The sequence below is a fragment of the Mustela putorius genome, unplaced genomic scaffold, assembly GCF_011764305.1.
Source record: "Mustela putorius furo isolate JIRA1106 unplaced genomic scaffold, ASM1176430v1.1 tig00003853_pilon_pilon_pilon, whole genome shotgun sequence".
Lineage (NCBI taxonomy): Eukaryota > Metazoa > Chordata > Mammalia > Carnivora > Mustelidae > Mustela > Mustela putorius.
In genome coordinates, this window is record NW_025422005.1 from 62,211,121 (window position 1) to 62,237,730 (window position 26,610).

Here is a 26,610-nt window from a genome sequence, read left to right on the forward strand (position 1 = left end):
CTGCTTCTCTTAAGAACAAGGTGCCAGAGAAATAATCTCTACAGGGCATAGCTGGAGGGCTTAACAATTTGTTCTTTCACCTGCTGAACCTCCTTTCTCTAGGCTGAAGGTAAGGGCCAGGTCAAGTTCCTAGGGCATCAGGTTCTCCAAGGCTTTTAAGATGAGATACTAATAGAAAACCTATCCATTATGAGCTACAAATGCCACATAGAGGCACAGAAATAAGTCAGTGATGAAAGCTCGCAAGAAGTATTTTAACTCTAAGCATCAGAATGATCAAGCTGTTTCCCAGACATTCCCCTCAGTGAATATAGTGTGAATTGGCTCTATGTGTCTCTGAAACCATTGCCAGCTTGGCTTTATCAGAATTATAAAAGCTCTCCTCAAAGTGTTCCTCTACTCTGGTCTCAAAGCCCAGTTATGTCCTCAGTTCTGTTAATGATACGATTCTGTTGTGATTTATCATTAAAACTTGAAAATACTAAGAAACGAAAAAAACAGTTTCATGCTAACACCATGCAGTGGAGCCTGAGGTTCATTTCAGTAGCGGACTCTCCTGTGCTTTGCCAACTTCATTCTCTCAGCTGTTAAGGTTTAAAGAGCATCTACTAAACAGAGTCTCTTTCCAAATAAACAATATTTGGTAGTTGCAGCCAAACCATAGCAAATCCACAAGCCAGCTAAGTACATGGGTCTTAACCTTCTTATCTTTCAGTTACTCTCCAAAGGGAGAAAACACATATACTGAAAACTTACAGAAGCAGATGAAAATTGTATCAATACACATTGCATAGACGCTGAAGAATCCATGGGCAACTAGGTAAGATCCAATAATGACAGTCTGCAAATGAGTAAAGAACAAAATGAAGACGTCATTAACTTGTCCAGAAGCACAATAATTCAGCTTTAAATGAAAGTCAGGATGAGAAACTTTGAAGTACCCTATGTAGAAAAGATTTCAACATAGAGACCCAAAAAAATCCAATAACAATTTTGGGTACTTTGCACTGGGATTTAAATATATTATATTACCTGTTAATTTTCTTACCACTATCCCCAATGCCTACAAAAATATCCCATATTTAGGATCCTGTACACTGAGGCAGGAAAGCATGCGAGTTAAGAGCACACACTGCCTAGGGGTTGAATCACTTGCCAGGCACTCACTCAACAAGTTACTTAACCTCACTGTGCCTCCTGCCTCCTATAAAAAATTACTGGTGAGGGGCGCCTGGGTGGCTCAGTGGGTTAAGCCTCTGCCTTCGGCTTGGGTCATGATCCCAGGGTTCTGGGATCAAGCCCCACATCGGGCTCTCTGCTCAGCAGGGAGCCTGCTTCTCTCTCTTTCTCTCTCTCTGCCTGCCTCTCTGCCTACTTGTTATCTCTCTCTGTCAAGTAAATGGATAAAATCTTTGAAAAAAAAATTACTGGTGGGCGAGGGGAGAATGTGATAATAACAGTATTCATGGCATATGGATTGAGCGAATGAGTTAATTGCTATAGATGCTGCCAGGCTCCCATCAGGTCCTCTCCAACTGCTGCATCTCTCCTCCAGTTGTTAGGAATGTAGCCTGCAGAAGACTGAGAGGCTTCCCTCACTAGGAATTGCCCTTATTGCCAGGAACTGCCTCTCCCAAGGTTACACCCCCATCCAGGGGGCAATCCCTGGCCAACCACCACATACAGAGGCCTACTTCTTCCTTCAGAAGAATTCCCATCAATATGTCTGAGGCCCCCACTCTAACTGCAGCTTTTTCCTTTGCCCATGCCTGCCCTCCTCACTTCCTTGTTACCAGGGTATCTCAGGAAAACACTTCCTAATTCTGCATGCAATCCTGTCTCAGAGGTTGTTTCTAAGCAATCCAATCTGAAACAGAATAAGGCTTGGCACAAAATAGGACCAATAATGTTAACTATTATTATTTTTCTTGTTCCCCCCGTTTTCTTTTTTTGCCATCTCTGATAAATCAGAGTCAATATTACACAGTGGTTATGAATGAACTGTGTCCTCTCAAAATGCATATGTTGAACCTAATCCCTAATATGAGGATATCTAGAGGTGAGGTTTGGGGAGGTAAGTAGGTCATGAGGGTGGAGCCCTCATGAATGGGATTAGTGCCATTAAAAGATAGGAGAGATGATGAGATCTCTCTCCACCATGTTAGGATATAGTGAGACGGCGGGGGAGGGGGGTGTCTCTTTGCAAACCAGGAAGAGAGCTCTCACCAGGAACGGACTCTGTGGGCACCTTAATCTTGGACTTCTCAGCCTTCAGAACCGTGAGGAATAAATTCTTGCTTAAGCCTTCCAATCTATGATATTTTTATTATAGACGCTTGAACTGACTAAGACACCAGATCTTACCAGCAAAGGTACCCAGTAGTAATTTAAAGATGTCGGTCCTTCTATCATCGTTGGCAATCTGTGTGTGAAGAGTAAAAAGGCCAGCACACCTACATTGGGCAGGCAGAACATGCATATTATGTATTTGCAAAGAAACATAGTTTTTTATAGCAAAGAAGTTTTTCCAAGTACTTTTTAGACTTACTACTATATTTATTATTATCACTTACCTATACATCCAGCAACTAGAATTTTCCCCAGGATTAGAACAAAGTCTGTAACTTTATCCATAACTGCAACTCTGAGAATCAGAAAAAAAAAAAAAAGAAAGTATAATTTTGTGTTTAAATTACATTTGTCACTTGAAATTTATGAGAGTAAATAATTCATGAGCTCGTTTTGATATGTGTTCGCTGGAAATTTTATTTGGCCTTTGTTAAATGCAAGAAATGAAGGTAGACCTCCCAAATGAAGTTCTGATTTATTTTTGATGAAGTAAACAGAAGATGGCATTGTAGGGCTATCTGGCATAATTAGATATGTCAGCCTCTGTTTCAAAGCCCAAGTAAGACACCCTGAATTTTGAGAAGGTTTCATTTTTTCCCTGCTTTTGCTCACTCTGTCAATTTGAGGAGAAGGAAATGGTCAGAGACATGATGTTTGTGTGGAGACTTTCTTGAGCAGAAGGGATAATAAAAATCAATAAAATGCCAGTGAGTGTGAAGATGTAGATGGATGATAGAAGCAACATTCTAAGATACAAAAAAAATAGTGTGAGAGAGATTTAAATCTATCCAATTGAAAGATAATATTCATGTCTAATAAGATCACCATCAATTTAAATCACATGTGAAGTATTTGATGCTCAAGGTTCACCAAATTTTTTTTTGCAAATTCAACCTGATTACTTACTTTAAAACATTTCTCATCAGCAGATTGAAAGCATCTCTTGCTGACCTGCAGAAGTTTTTGCCATATATTGCAATCTGAGGAAAACAGTTGTTATTATTCTGGAGTCAGTAACATGCCCTAACAAGACCAACAGACAATCCAATGACAGGAAAATGAATTAATTCTCTTATCACCCAGCCTGCTACTGTCATTCCTCTTTCTAGCCTTTGGTACATGTGAGACCAGAGAACTGTACATCCTCAACTCTGCACAGCTGTCAGGGGCGTTTACAATAAGGTGTGCTTCAGATACTATATGTCTGTTAACTCCATGGGAATTCACACAGAAGTAGATCTTTTTCTTCAAATCCCAGGATATGGTTTCTGTCTTTGAAGTGTCTGGGCTAGGTAGGGTCTGTTGTGAATAGGAAAAATGTTGCAGCATTTACTTTAAAGATTATTCTCAGGAAAACAACACCTTTCGATACATTGATTTATTGATTAAAAGGCTCAATACAGTATTCTTACTGGAGGTAAATCAATGGCTATTTAAATCTTCAGGACTATTTGAATCACCCCTGCAGATTCTGTGTCATGGTGATAATCAGCAAGTATCATAAGGTTGTAGTTACTAAATTCTAGAAGAATTGTTTTTGGAACCCCTGTTTTTAAAAATCTCCATATTCCCCACAGGAAAGAAGTAACACTTTAGTTAGGCCTTATCAATTCCCACACACTTCAACATAAGATTTACAAGAAGAAATAGACCATTCCCTAGAAATACGTAAGTCCCAGAATTAGAAAGACTTTTTTTTCTCAGAGTGGAATACAGACTAACCTCTCCTTCCACTAAACAATGTCAAAGACACACAAAATCTTTTCAATCTAGCATATTTAAAAATTTCTAAGGTAAATAATATTTTCCCTCTTTAAAAAGATATTAACAGTAATAATGAAGTACAGTTTAGATGTTATCTCAACTAGGAAAGCATAGCTCTGAATCATACATGGGAATCACAAATCCTTGTATCAACATGGTGATAAATTCAACTGCATGAGGTAAAAAGTGTTAGAGATGGAAATGTGCAAATGGGGTTTGGGTTTGCAAAGAAGAAATCAGTAAATAAAAAATAATCTACTTACCATAACATAGGCATTTCTGTTAAAAAACTTTACCATTCTTTCCAAACACCAGAAACAGCATTTTAGGCAGCACTGTAGAAATTTACAAACGTTGTTCTGGGCCTCTATGAAAATGAAATATTCAAATCTATTAGTGATTTGTAACTAGACTTTATGATCAAAAAATAAAAATTTTAAAAATAGGCTTTTTAGGGGCGCCTGGGTGGCTCAGTGGGTTGAGCCTCTGCCTTCAGCTCAGGTCATGATCCCAGAGTCCTGGGATCGAGCCCCGCATCAGGCTCTCTGCTCAGCAGGGAGCCTTCTTCCTCCTCTCTCTCTGCCTGCCTCTCTGCCTACTTGTGATCTCTGTCTGTCAAGTAAATAAATAAAATCTTTTTAAAAAATAGGCTTTTAAAAAATTTTTGGTAAAATATACAGTTACCGTTTTAACTATTTTAAGTGTACTATTCAATTATGTACAATATTGTACAAGTCAATTCAATTCAATCCATTAAGTGCATTCACAGTGTTGCACAATCATCATCACTATCCATTTCTAGAACTTACCATCTCAAATAGAAACTCTGTACCTCTTAAACAATAGCTTCTCATTCTCCTCTTCCCTAAGCCCCTGATAACTTCTATTGCAGTTTGTATGAATTTACTTCTTCTGGACACCTCATATAAGTGGAATGATATAATATTTATCCTTTTGTGTCTTATTTCACTTAACAAGGTTTTCAAGGTTCATCATTTCATTCTGTTTTAAAGCTGAACAACATTCCATTGCATGTATATATCACATTTTGCTTATCCTTTATCTGTTCATGGAAATTTGGGTTGTTTCTACCTTTTAGCTACAGAGAATAATGCTAACATGAATACTTGTATGCAAGTATTTGAGTCCCTGTTTTCAATTCTTTTGAGTATATATCTATGGTAGTGAAATTGCTGGATTATATGGCAATCCTACTTTTAACTTTCTGAAGAATCATCGTAATGTTCTCCATAATGGCTATACCATTTTACATTTCTAGCAACAATACACAAAAGTTCCCAGCTTATCCTCATCCTACAAATACTTGTTATTTTACATTTTTTAAAAATAGTAGCCATTCCAATGGATGTGAAGTGGTAACCTTATTATGATTTTGATTTGCATTTCCTTAATGAATTATACGGAGCATCTTTCCATGTGCTTATTCGCCATTTGTATATCTTCTTTGGAGCAATGTATATGCCATTCCTTTGTAGAAGGGACCAAGGTGGTGACATAGGAGGCCCCTGAACTTCCCTCCTTCCACAGATGCACATAAAGTACAGCTACTCACAGAACAATTTCCGTGGCAAAAAAAACCTGGAAACTAGCTGATTGACTCCTACCACATCAGGCAACTAAAAAAAATAACCACAGTGAAATGGGTAGGGAAGATGAGACAAACATATTGTAAACCCATTTCTGGCACAGAACCATACTATAAGGAAGATACCCCCAACTCTCAGCCTCTTCCTGAGAAGAAAAGCATTTGGACAGGACATAAAGGATTCCAACTTTTAAGGTTCTCACCCAAGGGACAGGTGCCCCAAATTCCTAGCTCTGAAAGCCAGTGGAGTTTATAAGCACAAGTCCCACAGCACCACAGAAAACAAAGCTAGTTCTTTACATGCTAGCACTCACTGTGGCTGTCCTCCAAGAGGCTTAGTATAGAGGAAGCAGGGGGGAAAAAAGGGTCCATTTTTCAGTCTTTTCCTGGAAGGGAGTGGACTACATACTTTATAGCCCACCGCCTGAGGGTCTGGTTTATAATTTGCACATATCTAGTTGTTAGTTACAGTCCTTAATGGAGTTGTCCAGGGGAGCTAGTGGGCACTTCTACTACTTTCTCCCTCTAGCTAACTCCAATTATATAATTAGGCCACTATTAGAAGGAGACTTTACACAACCTACTGCCCTAGTTTTTACAGTTGCTGCCTGAGGATGGTCCACACCTTCCCTAGCTCTGATTGCCAATGGGGGTTGCACTGAAAAGTCCTATAGGACTATAACAAACAAATAAGCAGTTTTTAAGTGGTGCAGGAGCACCCTCCTCCAATCCCAGCATGGATACACACCCTGGTTCAGTGCAGAAGGAATAGGCAAATACCTACTTCTCAGTTTCTCTGTGGAAGAGCCTCACCTGCATACTTTCCCACCTACTGCCTGAGGGTTTGGCTTCTAATTTAGCCTGCATATAGGTTCTGACTGTGATCTGTCTCTTTGGAACACTGAGGTCTTGGCACATATTCAGCTGTTGGGGAACATTAAGAATCTGGTGGCTAGGAGAATCACAAATGCCTGAGAGACCTAGAAGCTTGAGCTTGGCTGATTGATGAAATTCATCTCCTGTATAAGACCAGTCTGTTAAGACTGGGAGAAGTGACTGTTTTATCTAATACAATGAATCCACCATAGAGACTCAAGAAAAAAATGAAGAAAGAAGAGAATATATTCCAAATAAAAAAACAGGATAAATCTCTAGAAACCTATATTTCAGAAGTAAGTTGTCTACCTGATAGGGTTTGAAATAATGGCCATAAAGATGCTCATCAAGGTCAGGAGAACAATGCATGAACATTGAGAATTTTAACAAAGGGACAGAAAATATAAAAAAGCACTAAACAGAATTTATAGAACCAAAGAATACAATAACAGACTTAAAAAATTCAATAGAGTGTTTTTTTTTTTAAGATTTTATTTATTTATTTAACAGAGAGAGATCACAAGTAGATGGAGAGGCAGGCAGAGAGAGAGAGAGAGAGGGAGGGAAGCAGGCTCCCTGCTGAGCAGAGAGCCCAATGTGGGACTCGATCCCAGGACCCTGAGACCATGACCTGAGCCGAAGGCAGCGGCTTTAACCCACTGAGCCCACAATAGAGGGTTTTAATAGCAGACCAGATCAAGCAGAGGAAAGGATCAACAAATTCAAAGACAAGGAAGTGGAATTCATCCAATTAGAGAAGCAAAAGGGAAAAATAATGGAAATAGATGAAATAAAAATTAAGAAGACCATAGAAAACATCAGTGGAAATAATCATTGGTTTTCTGAAAAGATAAACAAAATTAACAACAAGCAGACCAAATTGGAGGTCCCAGAAGGAGAAGAGACAGAGAGAGAGAAAGGTGCAGAAAGCTTAACTGAAGAAATAATGGCTGTAAATTTCCTTAATCTGTAGAAACAAACACACATTCAGATCCAGAAAAGAATCTCAAAAAGATGAATCTAAAGAGATCCATATTGAAACACAAATAAATTTTCAGAAGCTGAAAGGCAATTAAAGGCAGCAGGAGAAAAGTGACTTCTACTTTTTGGGGGATAAAAAAAAGTCACAGAAAAGTGAGTTTTTCAGCAGAAATTTTGTAGGCCAGAAGAGAGTGGAATGATATATTCAAAGTGATGAAGGAAAAAAACTGCCAAGCAAGAAACTCTATGGGGCCAAACTGTCCTTTAGAATCGAAGGGTAAAGTTTTCCAGACAAAGAAAAGCTGAAGAGTTCATCCTCCCTAGTCAGCCTTACAAGAAATGTTAAAGGGGGTTTTTTAAGCTGAAACAAAGGAGCTAATTAGTAACATGAAAATATGTGGAAGTATAAAATTCACTAGTAAAAGGTAGATGTATAATTAAATTCAGAATACTCAAACTAATGGTAGCAGATAAATCACAATTCTAGTATAAGGATTAAAATACAAAGTGTTAAAGATAACTGTAACTACAGCAAGTTGTTAATGGATACACAACATAAAAAGAGGTAAATCGTAATCATAAAAAATGTAGCATTAATGTGGGGAAAGTGTAAAAATGCAGTGCTTTTGTACACATTTGAAATTAAGTTATCAGCTTAAAATAGATACAAGATATTTTATTTAAGATATAAAACAGCCAGAAAACAATCAACAAAATAGCAATACTAAGTCCATAATTATCTATAAGTGAATGAAATTCTCCAACCAGAAGACACAAAGTGTCTGAGTGTATTTAAAAAAAAAAAAAAAACCCTCAGTTATAAGCTACCTATAAGTCTCACTTCACCTGTAAAAACACATAAAGGATGAAAGTGAAGGATTGGAAAAAATTTTTCATGCAAATGGAAACCAAAAGGAGTTTGGTTAAGCCAAAAATAGTTAAGCCAAAAACTAACATAAAGATCATTATACTGTGATAAAGGAGTCTATTCATCAAAAGAATATAAAACTCATAAATATTCATGTACGCAACATTGGAACACCAAAATATACAAAGCAAAATATAAACAGATATTAAGGGGAACATATATAGCAATATAATAATACTAGAGGATTTCAATACCCCACTTTCAACAACAGATCATCCAGATAGAAGAGCAAAAAGGAAGTACTGGACTTAAACTGTACATTGACCAGACAGATTAGACATTTACAATACAGTCCTTCCAAACACAGCAGAATATACATTCTTCTCAAGTGCATATGGAACACTGTCCAGGATAGATCATTGCTAGACCACAAAACAGGTCTTAATAAATATAAGACTGAAATAATATCAAGAACCTCCTCCAACCACAGTGGTTTGAAATAGAAATCAATTACGGGAAGAAAACTGGAAAATTCACCAGTGTGTGGAGATTTAACTACATACTACTGAACAACCAATGAGCCAAAGAGGAAATCAAAGAGTATCTTGAGACAAAACTGGAAACAGAGCATGCCAACATATGGGATGCAGCAAAGTAATTCAAAGAAGAAGGTTCATAGCAATGAACACCTATATTAAGAAAAACAAAAGATATCAATCTGACTTTACACCTTAAGGAAGTAGAAAAAGAAGAACAAATGAGCACAAATTAGTAGAAGGAAAGAGAAGGGAAATTTCAGAGTGGAAACAGATGAAATAGAAATTAAGAAGACCATAGAAAACATCAGTGGAAATAATCATTTGTTTTCTGAAAAGGTAAACAAAATTAACAAACTTTAGTTAGACCAAGGAACAAAGAGGAACATTTCATTTCAGAAATGAAAGAACAGGTATTACAATCAATACCACAGAAGTACAAAGGATCATAAGAGACTACTATGAACAGTTGTGCAAAAATTAGATAAACTAGAAGAAATGCATAAATTCCTACAGATACACAACCTAGTAAGACTGGATTATGATGAAATAGAAAATCTGTAAAGACCAATTACTAGTAAGGATTTTGAATCAATAATCAAAAACTTTCTAACAAACAAAGGCTAGATGGCTTTACTGGTAAATTCTATCAGACATTTAAAGAAGAATTAATATTAATCCTTCTCAAACTCTTCTAAAAAACTGAATAAGAGAAACATTTCCAAATTCATTTTACAAGGCCAGCATCACTCTGATAATCAAAGCAAGAAAGACACTACACTAAGAGAAAATTATAGACCAATATCCCTAATGATCATAAATGCAAAAATTCTTAACAAAATATTAGCGAACTGAATTCAGCAGTACAGTAAAAGGATCATACACCAAGAACAAGTGGATTTACCAAGAGATGTAAGGATGGCTCAATATATGCAAATCAATAAATGTGATGTACCATATTAACAAAATGAAGGATCCAAATCATGGTCGTCTTGGTAGATGCAGAAAATTCACTTGACAAAATTTAGCCTTCTTTCATGATAAAAACTCAATAAATTTATTATAGAATGCCTTAAAATAATGAAAACCACATACAGCAAGGCCACAACTAACATGATACTCAATGGTAAAAAGTTGAAAGCTTTTTTTCTGAAATGAGGAATAAGACAAGGATGTCCACTCTTGCCATTTTTATTCAATATAATACTAGAAGTCCTAGTCAGAGCAATTAGGCAAGAAAAAGAAATAAAAGAAATTAAAACCTAAAAGAAGAAGTAAAATTGTCTTTGCAGATCAAATGATATTATTTATAGAAAACCCTAGAGTCCACCAAAAACAAAACAAAAAATACCACCAGAACACCCCATCCTATTAAAACTAATAAATGAATTCAGTGAAGTTGCAGGAAAGGTAGTCAATATATAAACTCAGCTGCATTTCTATATAATAACAACTAATTATTGAAAAGAGAAATTAAGAAGATAATCCCATTTACAACTGTATCAAAAACAAGAAAATACCTAGGGAAAAATTAACTAAGGTAGGGAATTACTTGTGCATTAAAAACTGTAAGCCATTGATGAAATAAAGACAAATAAGTGAAAAAATATCCTATGATCATTGCTTGGAAAAAATAGTATTGTTAAGTGTCCATAATACCCCAAACAATTAACAAAATCAATGCAATACCTATCAAAATTCCAATGGCATTTCCCACAGAAATAGAAAAAACAGTCCTAAAATTTGTTTGGAATCACAAAAGACTCTGAATAGCCAAAGCAATCTGAAAGAAGAATAAAAATTAAGGCATTACATTTCCAGATTTCAGACTACATTATGAAGCATGATAATCAAAATATTATAGTGTTGGGAAAGAAAGAGACACACAAATGAATGGAACAGAATAGAGAACCCAGAAATACACACACACACACATACATGCATACATATATGGTCAATTAATTTGCAAAAAAGAAGTAAATAATATACAATGGAGAAAGGCTAATCTCTTCAATTCAATGTTCTGGGAAAACTGAATGTCCACATACAAAAGAATAAAATTGGACTCTTACATCACACAAAACAATTCAAAATGGATTAAAAATTTGAATGGAGATCTGAAACCATAAAACTCCTAGAAGAAAAGAAGACGTTGGTCTTAGCAATGCCTGTTTGGATTTGATGCTAAAAGCAAGGGCAACAAAAGCAAAAATAAACTAGTGAGACTACATCAAAGTAAAAAGCTTCTGCATAGCAAAGAAAACCATCAACAAAATAAAAAGGCAACCCATGGAATGAGAGAAATTATTTGCAAACCATATATGTGATGGTGAGTTACTATCCAAAATATACAAGGAACTTATAGAACTCAATAGGAAAAAACACCAATAACCCAATTTTTAAAAAATGGGTAAAGGACCCAAAGAGACATTTTTCCAAAGAAGACATACAGATGGCCAATAAGTACATGAAATGGTGCTCAACATTACTGCTCAACAGAGAAATGCAAATGAAAACCACAACAAGGTAGAGGATAGGATGTCTATTATCCAAAAGATAAAAGATGAGGATGTGGAGAAAAGGGAACTCTTGTATACTGTGGGTGGGAAGGTAAGTTGGTGTGTCCACTATGGAAAACAGTATGGAAGTTCCTCAAAAAATTTAAAAATAGAACTACCATATGATCCAGAAACTCCATTTCTGTATATATATCCAAAGAAAATGAAATCACTATGTCAATGAGATACCTGTACTCCTATGTTGACTGCAGAATTGCTTACAATATCAAATGTATGAAAACAACATGTCAGTGAATGAACAATGGATAAAGAAAATGTGATATAGATACACAATGGAATATTATTCAGCTTTTAAAAAGAGGGAAATGCTGCTTTTGCAGCAACAGATTAACCTGAAGAGCATGATGCTAAGAGAAATAAGCTAGATAAAGACAAATACACATGACATCACTTACATGTATAATTTTTAAAAATGTATAACTCATAGAAAGAGCAGAATGGAGGTCAAAATAGTCAGAGGGGTGGTGGGGGAAACAGGGAGAAGCTGGTAAAAAGGTATAAATTTTAAGTTATAAGATGGATAAGTTCTTTTGAGCCACTGTATAACAGTGAATACAGTTGATAATACTACATTGTATAATTTAAATTTGCTTATAGAGAACTTAAGCATTCTCATAGAAGGAAGGGAGGAAGGGAAAGAAAGAAGAGAGGAAAAGAGAAATATGTGAGGTAATGGACATGTTTATTACCTTGAATGTGTATGTGTATACACTCCTTTCACAATGCATGTGCATATCAAAAAAACATGTTGTACATTTTAAATATATTACAATTTTGTCAATTATGCCTCAGTAAAGCTGAAAAAATGTTACATAATTTTAAAAATCTTTTGTTCATGTTGAATCAGATTGTTTATTGTTGAGTTGTAGCAGCTCTTTTTTTAAAATTTAAATTCAATTAAACAACATATAGTACATCATTAGGTTTTGATGTAGTTTTCAGTGATTCATTAGTTGCATATAACACCCAGTGCTCATCGTAACACATGCCCTCTTTAATACCCGTCACCTGGTTACCACATCCCTCCACCCACCTCCCTTCTGTAACCCTCAGTTTGTCTCCTGGAGTCCAGAGTCTCTCAAAGTTTGTCTTGCTCTCTGATTTCTTCCCATTTAGTTTTCCCTCCCTTCCCTTCCTTCCCTCCCTTCCTGGGATCTTCTGCAGTATTTCTTATATTCTACCTATGAGTTAAACCATATCATAATTGTCTTTTTCTAACTGACTCACCTCACTCAGCACAATACCCTGGAGTTCTATCCATGTTGAAGTAAATGGTAGGTATTCCTCCTTTCTGATGGCTGAGTAATATTCCATTATATAGATGAACCACATCTTTATCCATTCATCTATTGAAGGACATTTTGTCTCCTTCCGCAGTTTGGCTATTATGGACATTGCTGCTATGAACATTGGGATGCAGGTAACCCCATCTTTTCACTACATCTGTATCTTTGGGGTAAATACCCAGTAGTGCAACCTCCAGGTCATTGGGTAACTCTATTTTTAACTTCTTGAGGAACCTTCATACTGTTTTCCAGAGTGGCTGCACCAGCTTGCATTCCCACCAAGAGTATAAGGGTGTTACCTGTTCTCCATATCCTTGGCAACATTTGTTGTTTCCTGTCTTATTAATTTTAGCCATTATAATTATGGTTTTGATTTGTACTTCCCCCATGACAAGTGATATGGAACATTTTCTCATATATCTCCTGGCCATCCATATGTCTTCTTTGGAGAAGTGTCTATTCATGTCTTCTGGCCATTTCTCGACTAGATTATTTGGTTTTTGGGTGTTGGGTTTGATAAGTTCTTTCTAGCTCTTGGATACCAGCCCTTTGTCATTTGCAAAAATCTTCTACTCTGTAGGTTGCCTTTTAGTTTTGTTGACTGTTTCCTTTGCTGTGCAGAAGGCTTTTGTCTTGATGAAGTCCTAATAGTTCATTTTTGCCTTTGTTTCCCTTGCCTTTGGAGAAGTGTATTGCAAGAAGTTGCTGCAGCCAAGGTTGAAGAGGTTGAGAGCCTGTGCTCTCCTTAAGGATTTTGGTGGATTCCTGTCTCACATTAAGTCTTTCATCCATTTTGAGTCTGCTTTTGTGTGTGGCATAAGGAAATGGTCCAGTTTCATTCTTCTGCTTATGGCTGTCCAATTTTCCCAACACCATTTGTTGAAGAGACTATCTTTTTTCCATTGGACATTCCTTTCTGCTTGTCCAAATATTGGTTGACCATAGAGTTGTGGGTCCATTTCTGGGCTCTTTACTCTGTTCTAATGATCTATGTGTCTTTTTTTATGCCACTATCATACTGTCTTGATGATAATGGCTTTGTAATGTAGCTTGAAGTCCAGCATTGTGATGCCACCAGCTTTGCTTTTCTTTTTCAAGTTTGCTTTGGCTATTTGGGGTCTTTTGTGGTTCCATACAAATTTTAGGACTGTCTGTTCCAGCTTGAACAATATTGATGGTATTTTGATGGGGATTGCATTGAATGTGTAGATTGCTCTGTGCAACAGAGACATTTTAACAATGTTTCTTTTTCCAACGGATGAGCATGGAATCTTTTCCATCTCTTTGTGTCTCCCTCAATTTCCTTCCTAAGTGTCCTGTAGTTTTTAGAGTACAGATCTTTACTTCTTTGGTTAGGTTTATCCCAAGGTATCTTATGGTTTTTTACATTTTACAACTGTAAACGTAATTGATTGCTTAATTTCTCTTTCTTCAGTCACATCGTTAGTGTATAGAAATGCAACTGATTTCTGTGTATTGATTTTGTATCCTGCCACGTTGCTGAATTGCTGTATGAGTTCTAGCAATGTTGGGGTGGGGTCTTTGCGTTTTCCACATAAAGTATCATGTCATCTGTAAAGAGTGAGAGTTTGACTTCTTTGCCAATTTGAATGCCTTTTATTTCCTTTTGTTGTCTAACTGCTAAAGCTAGGACTTCTAATACTATGTTGAACAATAGTAGTGAGAGTGGGCATTCCTGTCATGTTCCTGACATTAAGGGAAAAGTTCTCATTTTTTTCCCCATTGAGAATGACATTTCTTGTGGGCTTTTAATATATGACTTTTATGATATTGAGGTATGTACCCTCTATCCCTACACTGTGAGGAGTTTTAATCAAAAAAGGATGCCATATTTTGTCAAAAGCTTTTTCTGCAGCAAATGAGAGGATCATATGGTTCTTACCTTTTCTTTTATTAATGTGGTGTATCACATTGATTGATTTGGGGATATTGAACCACCATTTCATCCCAGGAATAAATCCTACTTGGTCATGGTGAATAATCCTTTTAATGTACTATTGGATCCTATGGGCTAGTATCTTGGTAAGTATTTTGGCATCCACGTTCATTAGGGATGATGGGATATTGGTCTGTAATTCTCTTTTTGATGGGGTCTTTTTCTGGTTTGGGAATCAAGGTAATGTTGGCCTCATAGAATGAGTTTGGAAGTTTTCCTTCCATTTCAATTTTTTGAAACAGCTTCAGAAGAATAGGTATTATTTCTTCTTTAAATGTTAGGTAGAATTCCCCCTGGGAAGCCATTGGCCCTGGACTCATGTGTTGGGAGATTTTTGATTACTGCTTCATTTTCCTTGCTGGATATTGGTCTTTCCAGATTTTCTGTTTCTTCCTTTTTCAGTTTTGGTAGTTCAAAAGTTTCCAGGAATACATCCATTTCTTCCTTCCAGATTGCCTAATTTGTTGGCATATAGTTGCTCATAATATGTTCTTACAATTGTCTATTCCCTTGTGTTGTTCCTCTCCTGTTTCATTCATGATTGTATTAATTTGGGTTCTTTCTCTTTTCTTTTGGATAAATCTGGCTAGAAGCTTATCGATCTTTTAATTCTTTCAAAGAATCAGCTTCTAGTTTTGTTAATCAGTTCTACTGATTTTCTGGTTTCTATTTCATTGTTTTCTGCTCTAATCTTTATTATTTCTCTTCTGTTGGTTTAGGATTTATTTGCTGTTCTTTCTCTAGGTCTTTTGAGAGTAAGATTAGCTTGTATCTTTGGGATTTTTCTAATTTTTTGAGAGAGGCTTGGATGGTTATGTATTCTCCTCCTAGGACTGCCTTTGCAGTATCCCATAGGTTTTGATCCAATGTGTTTTCATTTTCACTGGTTTCATTTCATTTCACTGGTTTGAAATGATTCATGGAATCATTTAAGTTCTTCTTTAATTTCCTGGTTGACCTTTCATGCTTTAGCAGGATGTTCCTTAACCTCCAAGTGTTTGAGCTCCTTCCAAATTTCGTCTTGTGATTGAGTTCAAGTTTCAAAGCACTATGGTCAAAAAATATGCAGGGGATAATCTCAGTCTTTTGATATCAGTTGAGATTTATTTTATGACCCAGTATGTGGTCTGTTCTAGAGAAAGTTCTATGAGAAAGTTCTATTGAGAATAATGAGTATTTTGTTGTTTTAGGATGGAATGTTCCCTATATATCTGTGAAGTCCATCTGGCCTAGTGTGTCATTCAAAGCTCTTGTTTCTTTGTTGATCTTCTGCTTAGATGATCTGACCATCGCTGTGAGTGGGGTGTACAAGTTCCTTATTATTAATATATTATTATCAATGTGTTTCTTTATTTTGCTTGTTAATTGGTTTATATAGATAAGTTCTTATCTATACACAAAAATAAAATTGAATAGAGTGAATAAGGATTAAATGAAGCATATATCTATTAAACATATATGTAAAAGAAAAAGTTAAAAAGTGACTTGAAAACATAAGTTGGGAGGGTGCCTGGGTGGCTCAGTTGTTAAGCATCTGCCTTTGGCTCAGGTCATGATACCGGGGATCGAGCCCCACATTGGGCTCCCTGCTTGACAGGAAACCTGCTTCTCCCTCTCCCACTCTCCATGCTTGTTTTCCCTCTCTAACTGTGTCTCTCTCTGTTAAATAAATAAAATCTTAAAAATAAATAAATAAATAAATAAATAAGTTGGTAAAATAAGAAACTAGTTGAAATGGGGGAAAGTTAAAAAAAAAAAAAGAAATGGAAAATTTTAAGACTGAATGATAACCAAATCATGAGAATGAACCTCGAGCTCAATATACTGTTTTCCCCTAGCTCTGGAATTTTACAGTCTTGTGGGATCGGTAATCTAGTTTGTACCTGTTCTTCCAGATTACCTCCTAGGGCGGGGCCTGCTGTGCAGCTTCTCAGGTCTTTGCCTGGTTGGATTTGCATGGCCCTTTGCCAGGGCGCTGGGCTCAGTGTAAGCTGGTCCTCTGTGTGGCTTTTGTTCCTTAGAGGCTTTCTGCACCTCTTTAGATGTGCCCAGATCCCCAGCCCCAGAGCTGAAAGACTGTAGTCCCCCCCTTCAATAAAACCTCTAGGACAAATAGACTTCAGTTTTGTGTGTGCCCATCTCACAGTCTCTTGCAGTGCATGCCCATTGTAATCCTCCTGGCAGGTACCCAAGGGGCCTGTGTCACTGCCTTTTGTGTGCCCAGGGACTGAGAGTAGTTGCAGGCTCATGTGCATAACCTGCTCCACTGCTCCTAGGGGACTGCTGGGTGTCACCGTACTGTCCTTTCCAGGGCTGCCACCTTGAGAGCTATTGTTCAGTCATGTGTGCAGCCTTTTGGCCCCTTCTGGGGTAAGGCAAATGGCCACATGTTCCCGTTCTTTTCAGGGTGCTCAGGCAGAGTGGTCACCCAACCAGCCTGGCTTGCCGTTTATGGTGACCTGGGCTAAAAGTCCCCCTCTGGGCTCACTGACTATAACCAGTTTCCCCACTCTAATGCTTGGGCACTCTATCAGTTCAGATACCCCATTCATTCTGTGACTCCTGGGGTCCTGAGACCACAATGACCCACCTAGAATTCTGCTCTTTTCATCCCCTGAGCCCCTTTCAGACAGGAAATCTGCTGCAGTCAGGAAATCTGCTCACTGGAGCAGACTTCTAAGGTTTCCAATTTTGTCCTCTGGGGCTGTATCGTTTTCCAGTAGCTGGCTTATGGAGGCTCCCTCTCCCTCCATTTATGTTCCAATATCTCCCTGCAGATTGACGTCTCCATATCTCCTACCTTGCAAAATACAGTTGCTTTTCTACTCATAGAGTTCCAGATTTATTTTCCTTACATCTCAGGATGAATTCATGGGTGTTCAGAATGGTTCGACAGATATCCAGCTAATGTCAAGGGACCAGATGATATAAGGTCCCCTGTTCTTCCATCATCTTGCCACCGTGGAAGCTCTTTATATATTCTGAATAACAGTTGTTTATCTGTCAAATGACTTGCAAATATTTTTTCCTATTTTATGGGTTGTCTTTTCATTCTCTTAATAGTGTCCTTTGATACACAGACTTTGTGCATGTATATAAAGTCTGTTTTTTTTTCTTTTATTACCTGTGCTAGGAGATCTTCATCAAATCCAACATCCTAAAGATTTCCTCCTATGCTTTCTTCTCAGAGTTTTACTTCTATTTTAGCTTTTAAGTCTTTGATCCATTTTTTGAATTAACTTTTGTATATTGTGTAAGGGTCCAACTTTATTCTTTTGCAGGTAGATATCCATTTTTCTAGTAATGTTAGTTGAGAAAACTATCCTTTCCCCATTGATTGGCCTTATGTATGAGGGTTAATTTGGGGGTTTCTATTCTATTCCAGTTCTATGTGTCTGTCCTTATGGTAGCACCACACTGTTTGATTACTGTAGTTTGATACTAATTTTTAAAATCATGTAACAGGGAATGTCCCACTTAGCTATGTTTGAAGACTGTTTTGGCAATTAATAATAAGCCAGGTGGTGGGTATTATAGAGGGCACGGATTGCATGGAGCACTGGGTGTGGTGCAAAAATAATGAATACTGTTATGCTGAAAATAAAAATAAATTTAAAAAAAACAAAGTATATTCAAGGTAGAGTTTGTAAACTATATTTGTTATGTGTAAAGATTTATGCTGATGACACCCATGTTTATATTTTAAGCCTGACTCATCCTGAGCTTCAGGCTTAAAACTACCTGACATCTCCACCAAGCTTCTCAATATCAACATGCCCCAAACAGTTTTTCATCTCTTCTTTGAAATTTGCTTTACCTGGTTTCTACATCTTCATAAATGGCATCACACACTTTTTGTCTTTTTTCTTTACTCTGCTTCTCTTCACATCCTCTCCTGTCCCATATTTTATCTCTCAGCAAGTCCTGTTGGCTTTTCCTTCCAAACATATCCCCAATCTGACTACTTCCATCCTTATTCCCTAGTCCAACTTGTAGTCATAATATTTCCCCTAAATCCTTGCCCCAAACCATTATTTTTACAAAAGTCAGGAAGTCTGAGAAAAGATGAATTCTAGAGTCTTACCTTTCAGACGGCGGTCCAAGTATTCTAGGATGAATTTAAACATTTGAACTAATGCAAGGATTAAAGATCCAAATGCTAGGGATCCTGTGTGATAACTGAGAAAAGATAAAATAAGAATCAAAGTTAAAATATCTTCATTACTAGCTAATAGGATGCTAAATAATTTTAATAGGTAAAAAGGATCTGCAGAAGGATAAGAAAGGGTTTATCACACTTTCTTATTCAGGTTGATAAAGGTCTCCTTAGAGGATTTTAAATGATACACGTCTATGATGATACATGTCTATAAAAATACCAATAGCCTGTCATCATAAAATACAATGTTTGGGCTAAGCAATGGAGAGATAGAGCCCAGTTAATTCTTAATTTTTATTTTGGTGCCCTCCCCTACTATTTGTCTTCAGCAACTTACGGCTTTTAGAAGGAAGTTGGCCTGGGTAGGGATTGTAAAACTATGGCTATAAAATCAGACATAAGCAATGGACATCCATGCATCTTAAATCATAACTTTGACCTCATTTGTATTTTGCCAGTTGAATTATATAAGCCTAAGACTGAATTTTAAGCACCCTAAACATAACTGGGATGATAGATGTAGGATTGAATGTGGAACTTACCGTATGGCTCGCCCAAATGCAGTAAAAAGTGGATATGGTGGGATGTCATCAGGTTTTTTCAAGGCCCAGTAATAAGAAGCAAAGGCACCAGCAAGGGCACACTGACCCAGTGCAATGACAAAGTTTATAAGCCAGAGAAAGACAAATAGATTGAATATCTGGAAGGTAGGGACATACTGATGGTACAGGCTCTTTCCACCATAGAAAGCAAAGTTACACTGAGCCCCAGGGCAAGCTTTGGCAATTTCAGTTGTATTAAAAATCTGTACTCAGAAAAAAAAAAAAATACAGATAAGATAGTATGAAATGCCATTCCAAAATAACACCTTCCCTGCCTTCTCTTCTTTCGTAACCCTCAATTGCCTGTCCTACTCTTTTCCCATTAACTTCCACTGTTAGTCCTATTTTCTTTTTTTGAATATATAGATTTTTTTAAAGATGTGAGACTGAGTGAGCACGAGAAACAGCAGGAGCACAAGTGGGAGGATGGGCAGAGGGAAAGGGAGAAGCAGACTCCCCGCTGGGCAGGGAGCCCAACAAGAGACTCAATCCCAGAACCCTGAAATCGTGACCTGAGCCAAAGGCAGATGTTTAATGACAGAGCCACCCAGACACCTCTGTTGCTCCTATTTTCTATCCCATCATTTTATATTATTCCTTAATGAGCACTGTAAAGTATTTCATTTTCTGTCATACGTTTACCACTCCGCACCCACTAAAATTTCACATTTATTAATGTTGTTGTTAACCATTCCTGCCTCTTCCAGGGTCTCAGGAAATAATAGTGCTTTTCCTCTATTCTGCCTATCATTTCAGTGCTCTCCTGCTAACACCTGATCCACCTGCCCTTAATAGTGATTCCCATCAAGTTCTCTATTTCTGCATTGTTTTTACAACCGCTAGGTGAAATGTAGTAGAGCGCTATACTGAAGTAAGTAAAAAAGAGAGAGTTTCTTTGACTTACCTCTGGGTCACAGGTTGTATTTTCATGTTCACATGTCCTTTCTGGGGATATGACTTTGTATATAGGTACCCCTGATGTAGCTAAGTAACTGGGTTAACCTATTAAGAAAAAACTACCGGCTGGTAGAAGGAAAGTAGATGGACAAGAAAATAATGCAAAAACCTCAAAAGTCTGCAGAGAGATTAACTTCAAAAAACTTCTAATCTTTTAATAATTCATACATTTTTTTCAGACCTGGAATAATATAACATGGCTCAGCTACACTGAGTGGCCCCCTCATACTCAAATACAAAGGAATTTCCTTAGGTTACTGCCAAGAAGAAGCACCATATGTGAAGCCAAAACAAAATCTACCACATGACCTATCTGTGGGGGGAGGGAAATTCAATAAGTAGACAAAGATTTTTTAGAGCTTAGTAAAAAAACAGACAAATGAAAAACGTTTATGATGTTTCTAGTCTTCCAAGGATGGAAAGCACTGGAAACAATAGTAATAGTGTGAATAGTAGTGTGGACGTGAGGTTTAAAAATGTCAGTTACCAAAGGATACATTGCTGTCACTGCCCAGTAGGCAATACAGATAAAGAGGAAAATGAAAGTTAAAACTGGATAAATTAATGTAGTAGGGAGGTATCCAATGGCTCTGAAATAAAGCAAAATAGTTGAAATTAAAAATAATTCAGAGATATAATTTCTCAATTAAATCTTTACCTGTTAAAATTAGAAATAAGCTTTAAACTGAATCCATTTAAGAATGATGGTAATAACCATTGACTCTTTTTTGCTGATCATTCTGGCATTTTCTTAAACATTTTTAAATTTTTTGATTGGCTTTTAAATTTTACTTAAATATTATTTATTTGTTTTTAGTAATTAGAAGCCTTTTTTATTGTTCATATTTGATTCTTGTCAAAAGTTCCCCAAACTTCCCCCAGGTTTCTGTATGACTCAAAGATCTGATACCCTAAATCTTCTCTTCTTTGGTTATTTCTGTATGACTCATAAAGATTTGATATATTATAATCATAGTTCTTCCTTTTGTTAAGATTCTTAGACTCTCAAAATTGGAGAAGACCTTGAGATCATCTGATCAAATGTGAGAATCCCTTCCTAATTCAGGAAGAATAGAAGGGACTGTACTATCTTTTAAATGTTTATTAGTTTTTGGTGATCATATGGAGTGATAAAAACTTACTTTTATATAACAGTGCTTAACAACAACCAAAATATTAGAAAGTTCTTCCTTATCTGCTAGCCTGCTACTCATATCCACTACCTTTAAGAGAAGAAATTATCACTTTTCCATATAGCTCCCTTTCATGGAACTCCTTATTCTTTTATACTCCAATATAATCATTCCTTTAATATTTCCTCATAAGTTGTGGTGTCTGAAATGTTCACCATCCTAGTTCCCCTGTTCCTACTTTTGAATGGTCTTTTCAGCATATGACACTGGAAGCCCAATACTGTTTGATATAACCACCAAGACCGATGATGAAACTATTTCCAGCTCTAATGTAATGCACTGGCATAGTTTAGATGCCTTTTGCATCCGTTACCTCGTTCACCTCACTATTTGAGCTAAGTTCCCTCCTTCATCCAGATTTTGCTAATTAAGTGAAACTGAGCATCTCTGTGTCTACCCTGTATTCTCACACCAATTTATTACAGCTCTTACTTTCTCTTGAAAAAGATTAAGTTGTCACAGTTGTATTGGTCCTTACACACACACACACACACACACACACACACACACACATAACAATGGGGCAAGTTATAGTAAATTGTACAGTATCATTTTATTTAAAAAATAAACTCAGCAAATCAGAGTTTTCAGGGGCTAATGATAGGGTTTCAGTTATGAAAAGGAGAGAGAATTTAAACTGCTTATTAACTATTTAAACCATTAGATTCCAGTGGCACTATTACAATTACAGATGACTATTTTAGTCATCTATATAATATATAGATGATTATTACAATTATAGATGATTATTTTGTTAAAATAATCTTACAGACTATTTAAAATAATTTTGGCTTTGGTCACTAATAATTTAGATTTTCATCATTCTAAATAGAATGCATGGTCTGTTGGCTTGATAGTAATGCTTTTTGTTTCTTCCATGCATTATTCAAAGGTTTAAAGTATTACCGTCAAGTGACCTTTGGAATAGTTTAGAACCTGTAGGGATCATTATCTTCCAGCATGAATTTTGGTGTTTATTTTACAGCATTTTTTAACAAAAAAGGCCCCAGGTATAAAGTGTTCTGAATTAAGAGCTATAGATACAAAATGTATAGTCTGGTGCTCCTAGGATCAATTATTCCCTCTATAAGCAAATTTTGTCATTCACATAGAAATAGTAATAGCACATAATTAACTTCATAGAATTATGGTGATGTATGGCAAATGATCTCAATCATCAATATTAACATATGATTCAGCAGGGGAATAATACAATATATAATACAAGTTACCATTATACAGCACTTTATCATACTTTCACACATTATTCTAATGCGTTCAAAAAGTGCTAATACCTATACTACACAGGTTTGAGCCTTAGTTCATCCTATGATAATTGAGGTGTGGAGATACTGAAGGATTTGTTAGAATGACCTTTCTAATAAGTGGCAAAGTCTGAACTTCAGTCTTCTTGAATGGCAAGCAGATTTCTTCAACAAGTCTTAAAGGGGAAGTCATCTGGGGGCATCTACACAATAGGCAGTGACTGATTTGAATGACAGATAAAAGTTCTGTGAGTTTCTCCATCAGGGCCTTACTTGCTCCCTTCCTTCAGCAGGGCAATGGAGATGCAGATTCGTCCCCTGAGGAAGATCAGCATGAGGATGATAAACACTTCAAGAAGGCAGAGTATTATCACTTTAAACAGGAAAAAAAAAAAAAAATCAGTGTGATTCAAATCAACCCCCAAAACAAACTTCTCTGCAAAAGTCAGGACTGAGTTTCATGACTTTTCTCCCAATTCTGACACTCTAATTTAAGCAGTGCTACATCTCCCAAAATGCTAATAGAAATTCACTTTCAAAACCTCCAAGAAATCTAGATTAAAACATCTAGCTAGAGTTTAAGCAACTCAACTGGTCAGGCTCCATTTTATCTATAGAAATATTTCACACCATTTGTAGAAATGAGAGAAGGAAGGACTGCTACAGGCAGCTCTATTTCAGATGTTTTCACTTTCATTTCATTGAGTAAGAGAGTCATTACAGGAGAAACTTTTTGAATTGCCCACCCCGTTCACAATGCCTCTTCATTAACTGACCTTGCTGACTGACAGGGCAGGCTCTTGGCTGCCGCATTTTTATTTTGTGACTCTACCCATCATGGTTACCATTGATGGACTCAGGATGTAAACTCAATAAAAGTCTCTAATAAAAGTCTCAGGATTACAATTAAGGGAATCTACTTCAGTTTTGAATTGAAGGTTATGGACCTCTTGAACTTCGATTTATACAAACTTAATGAACAGTGTCACCTTTATGTGAAATAAGTGTATTTGCAAAGAAAGAATAAAGTGTATGTGTGTTAAAGAAACACAGCAGAGAGGCAATCTTGAGTTCTTTTGGCTTTCTGTTTGCTGGATCCAAGTACACTTGAAAGTACAACTGTTTTTCTGGTTTTGTTTTGTTTTGTTTTGTTTTACTTCGATGAGCTACTTCCATATTCTTATAATAAGTACCAATCCCTTGACCCCAGCTTGTTCCAATTTTCTTTTCTTTTTGGCTACCCTCAATTAGTTTCTTTTTACTTTAAGCCAAATGGTCATAATCACTATACTTTCTCAATTTTAAGACACATCTTTAATTAAGTAATAACTTTTCAGGAAAGGATTTTATTTTTCATTTTTCATCTTTTCATTGATTATAAGATGCATCCTGACTTCAGATGTTTTAAAGTGAAAAGTCTGGATCTTAAAATTAAGGAAATATAGCACTGCTAATCATAGACTCTGAAATTATAGAAGAAACTTAATGGAAATTTAAAGCCCCACCTGCAAAAGAATCTGCTCTATTACATCCTTTGGTAGACAGTAATTCTGCTCATGTCTGAGCACTTTGAGTGATAGGCACTCATTATTTCATTCAATTGTTACACCACTAAGATTCTGATGTCACCAAGCACATGTCTCCTTTTAGTTAAATTATATATGTTGTCATGCATATTTGATTCTCTTAAAATAAATAAACTGAGTCCAAAATTATGGGGTATGGCCATAGTAAGCTAAAATTGTTATCTTCAGACAAACCTGAGAATACGAGATATACCCAGAATCATTTTATATTCTGAAATTGCATTGGTGAACAACATTGCATATGAAGCTTATACAAAATCGCATATCCAAAACAATTAGAGAAATTTTATTGTCTTTTGAATTTATGTATTATATCCCTTTCTTGTGTTTGAAATCTATTTTCTGAGACCCTCTTGAAAAGCTGGTATAACTCTAACTCTTCTGAAGAGGAGACTGAGAAAACTCATAGCAGAAATGAGAATAGAACCATCTCCTAACACATGAGACTCATAAAAATGATAGTTTTTATATGTGTAATTCTGCTTATTTTCAGCGTTTCCATCAAAGAGTATAGTTTTACATTATGCCCTTCTCTCTGATACCTAGAATTTTGTCCAATCCCAGAGTATGTAATCAATCAATGTCCAGTAAATGGGTTGTGAAAGTGGCGACTGATTTGAGGAAAGACTGGTATTGCCAGACTTAAAAATAAAAGCAAACTCTATATTTTCCTCAAAGGACATCTTAACTCCTCCAATGGCAGATTCTCATCATGCTAATAATTTTTGTGTTGAAATCCCTTAAGAAACAACAGTGGAATGACTACAGAACCTGTAATTAAGAGCCACCTGAGAATAAAACTAGAGGTTTCAATACATAATGAATGAGATTCATCATCTCTTGACAAGCGAATTGCTGAGAACGTACGGAATCACTCAAATTCAGGGAAAATGGTGAGGATATGAGTCCTAAGATGCCTGCTCTTTATAATTAAAAAGAAATGGCTACAAATGAAATAATCTTTCTGCAATATATTTGGAAAAAAAATTGTTAAATAAAGGAACTAATCTGCACGTGAACTGAAGTGGGAAGCCAAGGAACAAAGATGTGGCATTTTGATCCAACACTGCCCAAGGGAAAGAGAAAAACTCAATGTGGCAGACAAAAGGAATCTGGTGGGGGGCTTCTGTGCAAGGCTAGGTCATCAAGCTTGCCAGGAACCTATAGAATAAAATCTCTCAAAGCAAAAACCTTTGCTAAAAAGGCTACTCATTATTAATTTTGTTCCTCACATGCCTTGATTCCAGGAAAGCAGTGTCCTAGATGGACTAGGTCTGCATTCTGGTCAGGATGGGTATCCTAGTATAGAAACAACTAAAATGGCACACTAGTTACATAACATGAGCCTGTCCTTGAAAGCCTGAAGACTTCTAGGGGAAGTGTCAAAACCAAGTTTTCACATTTATGGAGATGAGACCCATACGTGGACCCGTGATGCCTCCCATCAAAATACTGGTCAACTCTGAGGCAATCTCTGGGCTTCTTACCAGGCCTCCTTGAAGTGCTTTGTTTGGCTCTCTAACTTAAACAATATGAAGAATTCTTTTTTTAAAGCAACATGTAATTAGAGATTATTTTAAATCTTGATTAAAGAACATGAAATTGGAGGAATATTATACTAGAGCCATTTTAGGAACAAGTTAAAGCTATATAAATAAATGTAAATATAAATATAAATAAATTAAAGCTCTCTGAAATTATCTTGCTTTAAAATTTTTGTTAATATTACCCTTAACTAATTCAATAGTTTGAATAAACACTTCAAAAATATAAATTACTCATTATTTCAATTCCTGTAATAGTTTAAAAGTCTTGTGAAAAAATTGGTCTTTTTCTGTTTTTAAAACAAGTTTAAAAAATCAAACATTTTTTTTCCTTTTAAAACACCTTTCTTGGGTATCAAGTTAAAGGCTATAAATATCCACATCCAAACCATTCTAAGGTGAAAGCAAACAGCATGACATCATTGTAAAGTACTATTTTCTTAGGCGATATAATAAATTCCCCTAAATGACTTTGCCATTTACTCTAGCTATAAAGATTACA

General features: G+C 36.3%; 1 protein-coding gene across 3 annotated transcripts in view; it reads right to left on the bottom strand.

Moving 5' to 3' along the window:
- SLC44A5 (solute carrier family 44 member 5) overlaps nucleotides 1–26,610 on the bottom strand; it is a 393,241-nt gene that overhangs the window by 8,730 nt on the left and 357,901 nt on the right. For all 3 annotated transcript variants that reach the window (XM_004758176.2, XM_004758174.2, XM_045064731.1), the window contains exons 14-23: nucleotides 23,252–23,351; nucleotides 21,018–21,110; nucleotides 20,468–20,555; nucleotides 19,504–19,766; nucleotides 18,887–18,981; nucleotides 4,377–4,480; nucleotides 3,256–3,329; nucleotides 2,574–2,644; nucleotides 2,365–2,453; nucleotides 757–841 (exon numbers count right to left, since the gene is read on the bottom strand). In XM_004758176.2, the coding sequence (XP_004758233.1) occupies nucleotides 757–841; nucleotides 2,365–2,453; nucleotides 2,574–2,644; nucleotides 3,256–3,329; nucleotides 4,377–4,480; nucleotides 18,887–18,981; nucleotides 19,504–19,766; nucleotides 20,468–20,555; nucleotides 21,018–21,110; nucleotides 23,252–23,351 (1,062 nt within the window). The remainder of the gene's footprint in view (nucleotides 1–756; nucleotides 842–2,364; nucleotides 2,454–2,573; nucleotides 2,645–3,255; nucleotides 3,330–4,376; nucleotides 4,481–18,886; nucleotides 18,982–19,503; nucleotides 19,767–20,467; nucleotides 20,556–21,017; nucleotides 21,111–23,251; nucleotides 23,352–26,610) is intronic.